We start from the raw sequence: 16,723 nt of genomic DNA, 5'->3' as shown, positions 1-16,723 counted from the left end.
CTTTACCCTTGGAAGAGGGACACCAAAACTGAAAAAGTGTGGATCTTTTAAATTTAAGTGGATAAAGGAAAATGAAGAAAAAAAAAAACATAAGCCACAAATATTATTATTATTATTATTATTATTGATATTATTATTGTTGTTGTTGTTATTAATAAACTACCTCACTAAGTTTGCCTGGATGGGTGTTGAATTTGTCTTCCCAGTGGGATAACTTACTGTTGTAAAACATTTACCTCAAAATACCAAAAAATTAGCCTATTGCTTCAGAAATCTAGACCCAGGCTAGTGGAGACCTATTGTTCAGAATGAGTTTACCCCAAACTTTAAGTAGGTTTTGGCCTACACAGGCACAAAAAGAGAAAATCATAGCATCACAACAATCCTGATATGTACACCTTCAGTACCAAAGAATGAATCAAAAGGGAGAGAATCTGAAAAACTACGTCACTTTTAATATATATATATATATATATATATATATATTATATATATATATATATATATATATATATATATATATATATATATATATACTGCTCAAAAGAATTAAAGGAACACTTTTTAATCAGAGTATAGCATAAAGTCAATGAAACTTATGGGATATTAATCTGGTCAGTTAAGTAGCAGAGGGGTTGTTAATCAGTTTCAGCTGCTGTGGTGTTAATAAAATTAACAACAGATGCACTAGAGGGGCAACAATGAGATGACCCCCAAAACAGGAATGGTTTAACAGGTGGAGGCCACTGACATTTTCCCTCCTCATCTATTCTGACTGTTTCTTCACTAGTTTTGCATTTGGCTACAGTCAGTGTCACTACTGGTAGCATGAGGTGATACCTGGACCCTACAGAGGTTGCACAGGTAGTCCAACTTCTCCAGGATGGCACATCAATACGTGTCATTGCCAGAAGGTTTGCTGTGTCTCCCTGCACAGTCTCAAGGGCATGGAGGAGATTCTAGGAGACAAGCAGTTACTCTAGGAGAGCTGGAGAGGGCCATAGAAGGTCCATAACCCATCAGCAGGACCAGTATCTGCTCCTTTGGGCAAGGAGGAACAGGATGAGCACTGCCAGAGCCCTACAAAATGACCTCCAGCAGGCCACTGGTGTGAATGTCTCTGACCAAACAATCAGAAACAGACTTCATGAGGGTTGCCTGAGGGCCCAAATGTCTACTGCGCCCTGTGCTCACTGCACAGCACCGGGGAGCTCAATTGGCATTTGCCATAGAATACCAGAATTGGCAGGTCCACCATTGGTGTCCTGTGCTTTTCACAGATGAGAGCAGGTTCACCCTGAGTATATGTGAAAGACGTGAAAGGGTCAGGAGAAGCCGTGGAGAATATTATGCTGCCTGTAACATCGTTTAGCATGACTGGTTTGGTGGTGGGTCAGTGATGATCTTGGAGGCATATCCATGGAGCGACTCACAGACCTCTACAGGCTAGACAACGGCATCTTGACTGCCATTAGGTATCAGGATGAAATCCTTGGACCCATTGTCAGACCCTACGCTGGTGCAGTAGGTCCTGGTTTCCTCCTAATGCACGACAATGCCCGGCCTCATGTGGCAAGAGTATGCAGGCAGTACCTGGAGGAAGAAGGAATTGAAACAATTGAATGGCCTTCACGATCCCCTGACTTAAACCCAATAGAACATCTGTGGGACATTATGTTTCGGTCCATTAGGCGCCGCCAGGTTGCTCCTCAGACTGTACAACAGCTCAGGGATGCCCTCATACAGATCTGGGAGGAAATGCCACAAGACACCATCCGTCGTCTCATTAGGAGCATGCCCGGCGTTGTCAAGCATGCATACAAGCTCGTGGGGGCCACACAAGATACTGAAAAGCATTTTGAGTAGCAGAAATTAAGTTTTTGAAAAAATGCCACATCTTCATTTCACTTTGATTTTAGGGTGTCTACACAATTGAGCCCTCTGTAGGCAGAAAACTTTTATTTCCATTAAAAGACTTGGCATCCTTTTGTTCCTAAGACATTGCCCTGTCATTATTTGTATAGATATCCAACTTCATATTGAGATCTGATGTATCTAATGTGTTTCTTTAAAGTGTTCCTTTAATTTTTGTGAGTGTATATATATATATATATATATATATATATATATATATATATATATATATATATATATATATATATATATATATATATATATATATATATATATATATATATATATATATATATATATGTATGTATGTGTGTGTGTGTGTGTGTGTGTGTGTGTGTGTTATTGGAAACTATATATGAAAACATAAATATAAAAAATTGAGCAACAAAGGTGTTCAAAGAGGGCAGTGTATAACAACTACCATGGCATCACCCTGTTCTCCATCACAGAATATGTTTTCCCTTATGATCTTAAAATTATTTGTTTCCACTTGTCAGGAAAATGCTTTCCAAGTTCTAGTGTGACATCAGACAATTTTCTCTGTGTAGAAACACCACAATTTTCTGAACGTCTTCCCTAAGACTCAGTGAAGAGAGTGTGTTGAGCAGATAGAAAGTGTACTTTGAGAGGCTGATGAATGAAGAGAATGAGAGAGAGAAGAGGTTGGATGATGGGGAGATAGTGAATGAGATAGAGTAAGGACAGCTATGAAGAGGATGTTAAAGCATGCAGGTGTTTTAAAGAGATGGCTGTGGAGTTTTGAACCAGAATGTTTATTGTAATCTTGGAAAGTGAGAGGATGCCCAAGGATTGGAGAAGCAGTGTACTTGTGTGATTTTTAAGAATAAGGGGGATGTGCAGAGCTGTAGTAACTACAAGGGAATAAATTGATGAGCCACGGTATGAAGTTATGGGAAGGAGTAGTGGAAGCTCGTTAAGAAGTGAGGAGATGATTAGTGAGCAGAAATGTGGTTTGTTGCCAGGAAAGAGCATTACAGATGCAATGTTTGCTCTGGGGGTATTGATGAAGAAGTTTAGAGAAGGCCAGAAGGAGTTGCATTGTGTCTTTGTGCACTTAGAGGAAGCATATGACAGGGTGCCTCAAGAGGAGATGTAGTATTGCATGAGGAAGTCAGGAGTGGCAGAGAAGTATGTAAGAATGATCCAGGCTTTGTATGAAGTACAGTTGTGGTAGGGTCTGTGGTAGGGAATGTTGGATACATTCAAGGTAGAGACAAGATTACATTAGGTATTGACTCTGAGTCCTTTCTTACTTGCAGTGGTGACAGACAGGTTGATAGATGAGATTACATAGGAGCTCCCGTGATCTATGATGTTTGCCGAGGACATTGTGATCTGTAATTAGAGTAGGGAGCAGGTCAAAGAGACCCTGGAGAGGTGGAGATATGCTCTGGAGAGGACTGGAATGAAGGTCAGTAGGAACACCATGACAGAATACATGTGTATGAATGAGAGGGAGATCAGTGGAATGGTGAGGATGCAGGGAGTAGAGCTGGTGAAGGTGGATGAGTTTAAATATTTGGGATCAACAGTACAGAGTAATGGGGATTGTGGATGAGAAGTGAAAAAGAGAGTGCAGGCAGGGTGGAGTGGGTGGAGAAGAGTGTCAGGAGTGATTTGTGACAGATGGGTATCAGCAAGAGTGAAAGGGAAGGTCTACAGGACGATGTTATATGGGTTGGAGACGGTGGCAGTGACCAGAAAGCAGGAAACAGAGCTGGAGGTGGCAGAGTTAAAGATGCTAAGATTTGCATTGGGTGTAACGAGGATGGACAGGATTAGAAATGAGGACATTAGAGGGTCAGCTCAAGTTGGAAGGTTGGGAAACAAAGTCAGAGAGACGAGATTGTGTTGGTCTGAACATGTGCAGAGGAGAGATGCTGGGTATATTGGGAGAAGAATGATAAGGATAGAGCTGCCAGGTAAGAGAAACATAGGAAGGTTTATGGATGTGATGGCATGAAGGTGGTGGGTGTAACAAAGTAAAATGAAGAGGACAGGAAGATGTGGAAGAAGATGATCTGTTGTTATGACCCCCAAATGGAGCAAAGCAAAAGAAGAATGACTATTGCATCAAACTTCAAAAACACATCCATCAACTGTGCTACCAGGAAACTAAACCAGCTCTTTGGAAACTGTGACATCAGAAAGGAAAATCAGACTGATGGTCTGTTATGTTGCTTTCACATGCTATGGGGCAAATGGAAATACACACATTCCAGTAGAGAATTCAAAGTGAATTCTCTTTAAATTGGCAGCTCCCAGCAAGGTAATTTGGAGATAATGCTTGGTTACCTGAATCGGCCAAGTTTTAACATAAAGATGGCTACACACCTCGTTTCATTATAAAAAATAAATAAGTAAATAACAACCAGATCAGCTAGAAATAGCTTTTCTTTAGTAACATTATATTTGTAGAAATACAGTATTTATAAACAGCTTTTTATTTTTATAAAACAAAAAGAAAATCTATAGCTGGTTGTTAATTGCATTTTGTTCAGATGAAGCAAATCTACACTGCGATGAAATTCATATGAACAGAGTTAAGACAATGAGATGTGATTCATTTTAATCCGCAAATTCCCCAAACTCTGTGAAAGCAGTGTATAAGGCTGTTTACATTACTGATATCTTGTGCAGGAGCCAAATTTTGGGTTATCTACCTTTGTCACCTGAATATCTTCAGAGTTCTAACAGCATTTTCATCTATACTGCTTTTGTAAGATACTCTATACCAACTGGAGTATCCTCTTGCCAATTTCAGTGTCCTTGCCAAGGCAAAGATGATGCTGAAGAACTAACTGGTGGAGGACCTACTACATCAAAATGGCTGACTGCTATTTCCTAAGACCAGGTCAATGAAGGTGAGGGCAGTAGGTGACCACAGGAAAAGGTTTAAAGTCATCCATAAAGGCTACCTTAGAAATAAATGTTTAGACCAATAATTGTCTTAGCATTTCCATGGTTTTTTTTTTTCCAACATATGAAATTTCCAAGAGACCCTTCATTTGGCACATACACACATTGCAATATCATGGCACAGATAGCAATATAATGAGCTAAACAATACCATTTTTAATTTAATTCATTAGATTTATATTGTGCTTTCCTCAGTACTCAAAGCACTATCCGCAAAGGAAGGAACTGGGAAGCGAACCCACAATCTCCTTACTGCAAAGCAGCAGCACTACCACTGTGCCGATAAATGCAAAGAATGAACTGCTGTGTTCTACCTCACCGATCCACACCTCGAAGCAATCCATTTACTCCTGAACAGAGTCATTGGAGTCTAACCCAGCAAGCATAGAGCACAAGGCAGGAACAATCCCTTGACAGGACGCCAGTCCATCACAGGATAAACACACTGACACACACACACACACACAAACTAGGAGCTGACTTAGTGTTGTCAATCAACCTAACCTGCATGTCTTTGGACTCTGGTAGGAAACCCACACAGACATGGGGAAAACATGCCAGATCCATGCAGGAAGGATTTTGGTCTCCTAACTGCAAGGCAGCAGGTCTACCACCGCATCACTGTGCGTAAACTCAAAAAAACCAACAAAGGAGTCCAAAGTAACATTATAAAGGGGTTTAAATTAACAGACGAATACGTAGTATGCATAGAGGAATGCAAAAGTAGGGTAGTAGAGCCTTGTCTTCAGGGCCTACCTAAACAGTAATGTCCCCGACTACTCTGTCATCTGTCCTCTCCTTGTGCATCCTCTAAATAAACACCTACCAGCACTCTAGAGGCGCTTTTCCACTGCATAGTACAGCACAGCACGGTTCAGTACAGCTCACCTTGGTTCGGCTCAGTTCGGTTCGGTTTGCGTTTCGACTGCAGTTTAGTACCGCTTTAGAGTGGCAGGATTATTCACGTGTCGTTATAGTTGCGCCGCCTCTACTGCCGTGACACCGTGGAACTTTTACAACAACACGCAGACAACGACAACACTTTAGCTCAACGACGCGCAAGGGTAAGCATCTAAAAAAAGCACATCACTAGCTAACTTTTATCACTGTTGCAAAGCATAAAATGAACTTAACTGCCAGTGTAACATTAAAATGCTGTTTCTGTATATTACAGATCTTCCACATTTTGCAAAAAAGTCGCCGCAACAGACCATCTGTTTGGAAATTTAACCGTGCTTCAGAGTGGTGGGATGTGATTGTTCCCGGTTTTACAAACACTCAGTGGCTGGAGAACTTTCGAATGTCTGAAGAAACATTCATCCACTTATGCAACAAACTGCATCCAGCGATGGAGAGACGGGACACAAACTTCCGCGTGTATAAAGAAAAGAATAGCCAGTGACGCAGTAATGACGATTTTCTCCGGCCAATCAGTGACCAGCAGTTTACACGTCACGTTTTGGTAACGGTTCGGCACGCTTGGAACCTCGGCTGAGGTGGTACTAAAAAAAGGACCAGGTACCAGGTACTGTTCCCAGTGGAAAACCCCCCAAAAGTGAGCTGAACTGAACCGTGTCGTGCCGTACTATGCAGTGGAAAAGCGCCATAGTTGTCTTTTCTCTTGCCACTTGAGCCCTTGCCACCTGCTGCTGCTACCACCCTGACTTTAATCTAATTAGATGAAGGGGAGGAAGACCTTGGAAAGTGTGGCCCCTTACTAATTCTGAAATTTCCATGAGGTCCTTCATTCGTCACATACATACATTGCAATATCACGGCACATAGATAGCAATGTAATGAGCTAAATCGTACCCTTTTTAAACCCTCACAGTTAGCTTTGTAGATGTTCTGGATAATTTCGATAGAGCTCCCGCAAGTGGCACAAAGAGTTCCTGCAGGTTAATCTCACTGTTTAAAAATAAATTTAAAAAGAAAAATAAAAAACACACAGTACTAGTGAGGACCAGATTGGCTCTGTCCTGTAGTACCCTGGTGAGGTTACAAGATTTTGTCCTCTACAAGCCTACGTAACTCTTCAAACACAGTAATGGGATTTATCCTGTGATTGACCGCCAACTCTGATTGTAGCATCCTCTATTAGTCAATAAGGATATTGCTTCTCAGATTTGTTTTATGTATTATTTATTTTTAAAAATGTATTAAAAAATTGAGTAAAAATGTAATTTTATAAATAAAATAATGCAGAAAAACATTTACTTACAGCTTTACAAAAACTGGTTATATTTTTTTTCTCTCTTTCAGATTTAGCTCCAACATATGAAGAACATCACAATGTTACTGTTGGTATGTACTAACTTTTTATTTTAAAATACTCCTAAATTTAGTATCCGATCATAACTTGCATTATATTACTTCACATAACTAAAGTTTCAAACTAAATTTTTACTAGCCCAAAGGATTTGTAGACTGAAAAAAAAAAATGACTAGTTTAGGCATCTCAAAAGTGTCAACTCAAGTTTGTCATGTGCACTCATTAAATTAAAAATTAAGTTTATTAAATAATCAAAAACTGAAATCTCTCATTCCACAAATATTTCTCCTTAGCTTTCTTTAAACTATAAGGTTTTCAAGTTATTGAAGTCACAAGATATCTTGGCATTTAGAGATGTCTGTATTGATAAAGCAACCTACCTAACATCCCTCATCTTTCATCTACTGTACATCTGTCCAGTTCTATTCAAATCTTTGTCATTGTAAACTGCCTGAACGTGTGTACAATGAAAAAAAAAGAAAGAAATGTGCAAATGCTAGAGGGTAGTCACTAGACAGTTCATAGATCTAGAGCATAAAGCCATTGTTGAGTATTTAGTAATCACAGTCCAGCGAAAGAAGCTAATTTTTAGTCTGTAGGATCGAGCCTGTAGACACCTGTAGGCGCCTTTGTGAGGGATGGAGTGAAAACAGCTCATAGTTGTGGTGTTACAGATCCCTCTCTGCAAGCAACGTTTTGTGTAGATGTTCTCCACATCTGGAACTGAGATGCCAATGATGCACTCCAGTTTTAACAATCTTCTGCAGGACTTTCTGATCAGTGACTGTGCAGTTCCCAAACCACAATGTTATGCCTCTATTTAGGATGCTCTCTACTGTGCATCTGTAAAGATTTTGAGGGACAGACGAGTCTTTGTCAACCATTTTAAGAAATGAAGGTATTGCTGAGTCTTCCTTACCAAGTTAGTTGTCCAAGTTACTGTAGATCCTCTGTGATGTAACTGCCTTGAAGCTAGACATCTGTTCTACTTCAGCTCCATTGATGCAATAGGGGATGGGTGTACAGTTTTTGAAATTCTTAAAATTCAAGATCAATTCCTTAGTCTTTGAAATGTTTAGAGTTAGAATGTTATTTGTGCTCCATGCTACTTGTTGCTGAACCTATTTTCCGTATTTTTCTGTTTCGTGGTGTCATTTGCAAATTTAATGATCAGATTAGATTTGTGAACAGAGACAAAGTCGTAGGTGAAGTGCGAATACAGAAGGTGACTCAGCACACAGCCCCACAGTGCACTTGTACTCAAAAACAAAGTAGAAGATGTGTTTATCCATCCTAACATCATGGGGCCTGTTGGATAGAAAGTCCAAGATCCAGTTGCATGTTGGGTTATTTAGACCAAAGGAATGGAGTTAGCAGACCAGCTTGGATGGGGTGATTGCATTGAATGCAAAACCATATAGTCAAGAAAAGGTATTCTGACATAGCCTTTCTGATGAATCAAAGTAGAGTGATGTGTGGTAGATACGTCACCCTCTTTAGTCCTGTCTGAGCGGTAAGCATATTGGAATTGGTCAAGAGTGACAGCTATGCTTGCTTAGGAACGTGACAGCCCTTTCTACACATTTCATTATAATTAATGTAAGGGCAATAGGCCAGGAGTCACTGAAACAGGTCGCTGGTGTTGCTTAATAGTTGTAGGTTTTAAGGCATGTGGGAACTGTTAAAAGGACAGCAAATTAAAGATACAGCGGTGTGCAAAAGTATTCAATCCCCTTGAAAGTCATCATAATTTTCCACATGACGAAATATTTGTACACAATTATCCATTCAGTATTTATAATGTGAACTCCTAGCTTTGACAATACATTTCCAAAGTCAAAATGAATCATTTTTTGTAGATATTTAACTAAAAAGGAAAACTTCCAAAGTTAGGCAACCACTGAGTATTCAAGCCCTACACATTTGTCCTTTGTCGAAAACCCTTTTGCTGCAATAACAGCCTTCATTCTTTTGGGTATGTAAGAATGTCCCAGTTTTGTTCAGGAAGGATTCTTCCCCATTCTTCTTGGCAGAATTGATAGAGATCATCTAGGGTTAGTGGAATGGAAGGCAGTTTTCAAATATTGCTGCAGATTCTAAGTAAGGTTAAGATCAGAGCTTTGACTTGACCACTCCAAAACATTCACCTTTGTTTTTCAGCCATTCCAGTGTTACTTTGGCCTTATGCTTAGGGTCATTGTCACATTGAAAGATGAATCTTCTCCCAAGCTGTAGGTTCATAGAAGTCTGAAACGAGTGTTCTTGCAATATTATGCAGTATTTGTGTTCATCCATTGTTTCTTCAACTGTGACAAGATTCTAAGCCCTAACACATGAATCGCATCACCATAGCATGATGCTGCCACCGCCATATATCATCATATGTTTGGGGTTTGAGGCATGGGCAATGTTATTTTTATGCCACACATACCTCTTTGAAGTCTGGCCAGAAAATTCTATTGTGGTCTCATCTGACCATAAAACCTTCTCCCACATCTTAACTGGGTCTTCCTCATGGATTGTAGCAAATACCATACATGCTTTTATGTGGACCTTCTTAAGGAATGGCTTTTAACTTGCTACCCCTCCCATTGAGGCCTGTTTTATTGAGAGCTCTTGATATTGTTGGACCTCTGCAGACTTCCGAGAGTTACAGTTGGACTTTAAGTGGCCTCTCTCACAAGTCGACGTCTTGCTGTGATGTTTAGTTTAAAAGGATGGCCTGTTCTATTAAGAGTCTGGGTGCTGTGATGAATCTTCCACTTTCTGATGATGGATCCAAGAGTGTGCAACAGGACATTCAAACTTCGATATTTTTTGGTTGCCATTTCCTGCCTTGTGCATTTCAATGACTTTGTTTGTCGCATCAGCAGAATGCTCCTTTGTCTTCAATTTTGTAGCGATTGTCCAACAAAGACTTCAGAGAGATACAAAGGACTCACACGTCATATCTAATTACTAGGCTCACCCGCCTTTTAAGGCGACCGACTTTTAAGTTGACCACTTCTTAAGGCAATTCAATATGTAGATCAATTTGATATTTTATACAAACTCATTAATTTGGTTATATTGCATTTAAGCGGTATTACTTTAATACTCGTAGTGTCTGTTATTTTTGTGATGAAATTTAAACTTTTTTTCTATATTGAGGTCGCCCTTTTGAACCACCCTGATATTTACTGCGCGGTGAGGCATTTGTACTCCATCAACATTAATTATTTCCAGAGACATAATTTTGTCTATTTTTCCAGCGCATGGTGCACAAAAGCAAGGGAACGATGGGAGCACCAGAACTCTGCTCACATCATGTCGCTTTGTACCGCAAGCTGCAAGTAGTAAGTCTGTGATAAGCGGAATACCGCTACGCTTTCCACTCACGGGACAGAAGGACAATCCCGACCGCTTTTATATAGTAAGAAAGAAGAAGAAGATATCGCACAGTCTGGAGTAGAAAATCATCTTTTATCTGGATAAACGAAACTACAAATCCCATCGTGCATTGCAAAACTCCGCGCCTGCGTAGCACTCACGGGACGGAAGGACATCCCGACCGCTTTTATATAGTAAGAAGATGTGTAATTATGATTGTCAAATGACTGTCACCTTTGTGTTGTTTGTGATTCTTTATCATTTTTGTAAACCTGGAGCTTCCAAAGCATGAGGTTTAAAATCTTATGTAAACACTACCTTTGGAGTTTTTCTTCTTCAGCTAGACATCTACAGAAAATGGTTTATTTGGACTTTGGAAATGTATTGTTACAGCATACAAGTTCACATTAAAAATACCGAAATACTGCAGAAAATAATGAGGAATTGCAAGGGGATGAGTACTGTTGCACTCCACTGTATCTCTTTAAAAAATTCTAAATTTGTATTTTCCGCACTGTCACAATTTTTTTGAACTTAGGGTTAATTTGAATATGACAAAATATTACATTCATTGACACAAATTTCACACAATCATAGAAACATTGTAGGAACAGTCCTCGCTGAAGGGTGCCTATGTATGAAATGGTCTTAGTGTATTGCAGATCTTTTGTGTTTTTCAGTGGTACCCATCTGTATGATTGTTTCCTAATTTCTCTGTTCTGCTCTTTTTCTTCTTAGGTCCTGAAAGGAGTAATTCACTCATTATCGTAATTCTTCTGGTGGGGATTACATCTGTGCTAGCATTAATTCTTATTGTTTTGTTTAAATATAAAAAACGTTTTCAAGTAAAGGATCCATTCATCCAGTTACTGAATCCATCCATCCATCCATCAGTTGCTGAACCCATTTAATCCAATTAGCCCATCCTCATAGCAAGAATAAGACCTGTACAAGATAGCAGACCATTTCAAGGACGCACTCGCTCACCCGCCACAGCAGGCTAGTTCTAATTACCATTATGGTGAAACACACATCTTCACTTTAGAAGTATACAGAATATTAAGCCAGTCGAGTGACGCTACTAATCACTCAGTTGCATGAAAGACAAAGACACTGAAGCTCTTTAACTAGAGACTTGTAGAAAAGGGCCACAATTCTGCAGATTCGCTTATACCTCAATACACACACACGCGCCTATGATATGTCCAGGGACTTCTAGCCAAAGTGCTACAAGTGTTCCAGTAAATGGCACTGACATGAAATGCTGCATAGATCTCCATAAATGTCTAATAAGCTGTGTTGTAACATTTAAGCCTTCTTAGATAACTACCTCTGTCATACTGCACTTTATTACTGCACATATTTAGATTGAATTTTTTATACTAATATACAAAATGCACAAGGTATTTTTCCAATTAATAAAAATTTAAAAAATAACATAAACACAAACAAACTTGTAAAAAAAAAAAATTAGGAAAACTGCCTAATTTTCCACAGTATTAAGAAATGCATACAGAAGAAGAAACGAAGAATTGAAAAGTACAAGAAAGAGGAAAACATTTCACATTCTTTTATCTCAGATATCCAGTGGGAATTATATTTAAATGTTTTGGATTATAATAGGGAAAACAAAAAGTTGTTTGTTGTGCAATGATTTGTTATTGGGTGGACCAGAAGAACGATTACATGTACTGAAACTCCATTTGCGTAAAATGAGAGAAGTGAAGTGTGCTTCTTAAGAATCCGGAATGAAAAACTGGCGTACCTGGCGTACCACTATCATAATGTGAAGGAGGATTTGCTTTGAAATGCTGTTTTCGTTGAAAACCTACAAACTCGTAATGTCCTGGAATGAAAACAGAGTCGTTGTGAAAGTTTTTCAAAGATTCTTTAGGAAAATGGGACATTCTTCTCAGGACCTCTGGAAGTTAATTTCTTTGATATGTTTTATAGATTCAAGAATGTTAACTGTACCCCCCAAAGTAAAAAAAAATTAGGCATCTATAGATGTTATGCTGATACTTAACTTATGTTAAGAAGAAGAAAACATAGACTCATCACACACTCTGCCTAATCTGCTCCTAGTCCTGTCTAGATAAAATATTCTTTTGATTTTTGTGGTGGTTGAATTAAGCAGCTGTCCATCCTGAAAACAATGAAAGCTCTTCCTATCCTTTTCGCTCACAGCTACTTCATCAATAATGTGTCCTCACTCCAGTACATCCGCTATCCATAGATTCATAAGCCTACTTTGATACTTCTGATTTACAGTGCAAGTCCACAAGGTTGACCTAATCTGGACATTTCTGCTATACTCATAACATGCAGACAGTAAGGCTATACTCATTAAAGGTTTCACAATCACCCCTACCTCCTAATAGATCACCTCACTTCTTTAGATGGTGGCTCTGGATTCCAGCATAAGGTTTTAGAGGTACTTCTCATTTCATTTAGGCACTTATTTACAACCCATAACTGAAACAATCATCATCATAATAATAATAATTCTTTGCATTTAAATAGCGCTTTTCTCACTACTCAAAGCACTTGGCAATTGCAGGTTAAGGGCCTTGCTCAAGGGCCCCACGGAGCAGAGTCCCTTTTGGCATTTTACGGCATCATCATTATTTCTATGGAAAAGGGAAAACCCATTCAACAAACAGTACAACTTTCAAAATGCATTAACAACATAAACACAGTGCTCACGTTTTTTTAGAGAATTTTTTTTCAGGAGTATGAAATGTAGTAAAACCACCCATCACCATGATTGGGAGCAAATGGGTTTGAGAGTGTTCTGTTAAAGTATCATGAGGTGTTATGTTGGCTGTGCTATGTTAGATGATTTTGGAAAGTGATTTTCTAAGCAATTGAAATGTATGCTATTTATTTGACCTGGCAAAATAAATGAATTATTAAAATTATATTATGGCGTATACAGTGCATGTATACTGTAGGTATTCCAAAGATATACATGCTAATTTATCCCATACGGATTTTGTGTGTGAAGGAGTATGTGAGTGGCTCCTGCAGTGAAGTTGTTTCCTATGTACTGTTGTATCTCAGTAGGTGTTCAGTGCTGCCAGCAGACTGGTCTCTAAAGTGTGTGTGTGTGGGGAGGTATTAGTAAACCAGCCCCTTCTCCTCCACCTGCAAACACTGTTTATACTCTCAAAGATATAAATTCGAACATGTTCAAATATTTGAAATAACACACACACACAAACACAAAAGCTCATATTTTCATTTATAATGAGTAAAATGAGACCCACGGCCCCAGTGGACCTTCCGTCTCAACCACTCGTTCATTGTGATGGCCTTGTCTGATACAACTGGCTCTGCTCACTGCTATCCCAAATTAGATTAAGCAGGTTTGAGAATGTTATGCTTAAGTGACTTATGTATTCTGTTGTATTCTATTATATATATCCTGTAATAAGAATGATTTACATTTTTATTATTAGTTTTCTGAAAGTTAAAAATATTGCATATGCATAACTTAGGAATAGTCATTAGTGATGGGTGCCTATGTATGGTTCTGGTGTACTACAAATTGAGTGTTTCTCTAACATCTGCTTGTAACATGTACCCATCAAACTATTCAAACTATATTGTTTAAATTTAGTGCTTAAATGACTTTATCTACTCAGGTCTTGATAAACTGTGATTTTTCTTCCACTTTGGAGTTTTGCTAAGGAGAGATATTATATCTTATATAAATTGGGTCATACCAAATTGTAAGGATTGCTTTTAATAAATGACTTCAACTATTTCAACTTGGATTGTATTATTGCCCTAATCAAATACAGAGACACTTCATCCCCTTTACTTTTGCACAGCACGGAAAATGCTTTGCTGTTCTCACGTCATTACAAACATAGCATGTTTCCTTTTAATTTCCAGCATAATTTTCATAAATAAAATTGTATAACCAACTGTCTGTCTCTTATTTGTTTTTGTTTTGCACACCAAGAACCTCATTTTCTGGGGCAGCAAATCCGATGAAAGAACCCCAATGATTCCTTCAATCCTCCATCAGAGATGACTTTACCATAGGCAGGCAAAACAACTTGGCAGGTGGGCAATGGCACCAAGTGCCACATTTGAGTACCAAGAAGAGAAACAGAATAGGTCAGGGTTAGTAATAAATTATAACTATCATATTAATTATGTTTTAGTGCTAATGACCAACAACAGAGATTCAGTCTGTACAGTCCATCAGCAGCTCTAGTCAGGGTGTGCTAAACTGAATTTGTGAGTCTTCAGCCAGGATTTGAAAGCTGAGACCGAAGGTGCATCTCTTATAGTATAGCAGACAGACCATTCCACAGTTTAGGGCCCCCTGTAACTAAAAGCTCGACCTTCCACTGTTATTTTATTAATCCTTGGAATCATAAGCAGACCGACATCTTGAGATCTTAATGTGCGCTCTGGTCATGATAAGTTCAGACAAGTAAGACGGACCTTGGCCATTTAATGCTTTTTATGTTAAAAGGAGGATTTTGAAATCTTCCCTAAACCTCACCGGGAGCCAGTGTAAGGATTTAACAACTGGAGTTGTGTGTTCATATTTTCTTTTTCTTGTAATAATTCTTGCAGCAGCATTATGGATTAACTGGAAGCTGTATAAAGAACAGTTTGAACATCCAATGACCACTGCTCTGCAGTAGTCAATCCTACTAGAAATATGTAATTAACCATCAGGGCGAGAGGGGACGCTATCGCTAAGAATGCCATCTCCTTTTTTCACAGGATCAGGAAACTACCAAATGAGGGCAGCTGACCCCACCCTTTCCAATTCAGATGCCATAAAAACCCAGGCCTCCCAGAAGGAGGCATCATTACTGACATGTGCGAACCACCAGACAGAGTTTCGCTAGCAGTGTGACCTTGGCTGTCCAGCCCAACAAACTGCAGTTATATGAAAAAGATTGTGAACCCCTCTCAGCCTGCATAATAATTGATTCTACTTTCAACAAAAAAGATAACAGTGTTGTGTCTTTCATCTGCTAGGAACATCTGAGCACTGGAGTGTTTTTTGAACAAAGATTTTTAGTGAAGCAGTATTTAGTTGTATGAAATTAAATGTGAAAAACTGGCTGTGCAAAAATGTGGGCACCCTTGTAATTTTGCTGATTTGAATGCATGTAACTGCTCAAAAGATTTTTTTTGTATTACAATAATTATATTGAATTTATTGGCCAAGTATGCTCACATACAAGGAATTTGACATAAAATGGACTCTCCAGGTATTACATGACAGATAACATAAAAACATACAGGTTTAAAAGTGCAAAGAAGTGCAAGAAATACTGAAACACCAAATTAAGCAATAGATATATGTAAAAAAATATTGCAAGATATTTGCAGGCCCAGACTGTACAGGACCGTCAAATTAAACAGTAATGTGTTTGATGGCCTGAGGGGGCGAAATATATACAGCAGAGCCTCGCTTATCCGACATTCCATATTATCCGACGTCCCACGGCACAAAATAAACCCAAAAAAACGCAAAGTCGGCAACAAGGACTGTAAGTTGCGAGCATGAGCGTAGTCTATTTTTGTTGCTCCTGACTCTACCACAGCTAATTACAGTGGAACCTCGGTTTGCGAGCATAATTCGTTCTGGAAACGTGCTTGCAGTCCAAAGCACTCGTACAATACAATACAATTACAATGTAATTTATTTTGTATAGCCCAAAATCACACAAGAACTGCCACAATGGGCTTTAACAGGCCCTGCCTCTTGACAGCCCCCCAGCCTTAACTCTCTAAGAAGACAAGGAAAAACTCCCAAAAAAACCCCAGTAGGGAAAAAATGGAAGAAACCTCGGGAAAGGCAGTTCAAAGAGAGACCCCTTTCCAGGTAGGTTGGGCGTGCAGTGGGTGTCAATACAATACAATAGAACAGAACAAATCCTCAATACAGTATAAAAATAAAAATTTTAGAAGTACGTAGCAGAATTTAACAATGTAGTATATCGGATACAATATATCAATGCGAATTTCCCTTTAAGAAATAATGGAAATTCAGATGATTCGTTCCACAACCCAAAACTATTCATATAAAAAAGATTCATACAAAATATGAAGTAAAAATACATAAAGAAAATTAACCTGCACTTTACTTGTGGGAATGAGTTTCTAAACTCTTGTGGGATTCCACCCAATGCGACGACATGCAGAAGAGCATCCCAAAGCAATCGCAGTCTCCCAGTGCTGTTGCAGTTC

At 38.9% G+C, this 16,723-nt stretch overlaps 1 protein-coding gene across 4 annotated transcripts in view; it reads left to right on the top strand.

Annotated features, from left to right (window-relative positions):
* The window catches only part of LOC120536776, a 33,328-nt gene extending 19,060 nt beyond the window's left edge, over nucleotides 1-14,268 (top strand). For 3 of the 4 annotated variants that reach the window (XR_005635202.1, XM_039765254.1, XM_039765255.1), the window contains 2 exons: nucleotides 7,117-7,158; nucleotides 11,234-14,268. Coding sequence is in view for 2 of the 4 variants with exons in the window: in XM_039765254.1 (XP_039621188.1) it covers nucleotides 7,117-7,158; nucleotides 11,234-11,406 (215 nt within the window). In the remaining 2 variants the exon portion in view is untranslated. Of the gene's footprint in view, nucleotides 1-4,699; nucleotides 4,800-7,116; nucleotides 7,159-11,233 lie in introns of all 4 variants that reach the window. The other variant, XR_005635201.1, reaches the window with a different exon arrangement.
* The last annotated feature ends 2,455 nt before the right edge of the window (nucleotides 14,269-16,723 follow it).

The sequence above is a fragment of the Polypterus senegalus genome, chromosome 10, assembly GCF_016835505.1.
Source record: "Polypterus senegalus isolate Bchr_013 chromosome 10, ASM1683550v1, whole genome shotgun sequence".
Taxonomy (NCBI): Eukaryota; Metazoa; Chordata; class Cladistia; order Polypteriformes; family Polypteridae; genus Polypterus; species Polypterus senegalus.
The sequence above is the reverse complement of the archived record's forward strand: the minus strand, read 5'-3'. Positions and strand labels throughout refer to the sequence as shown.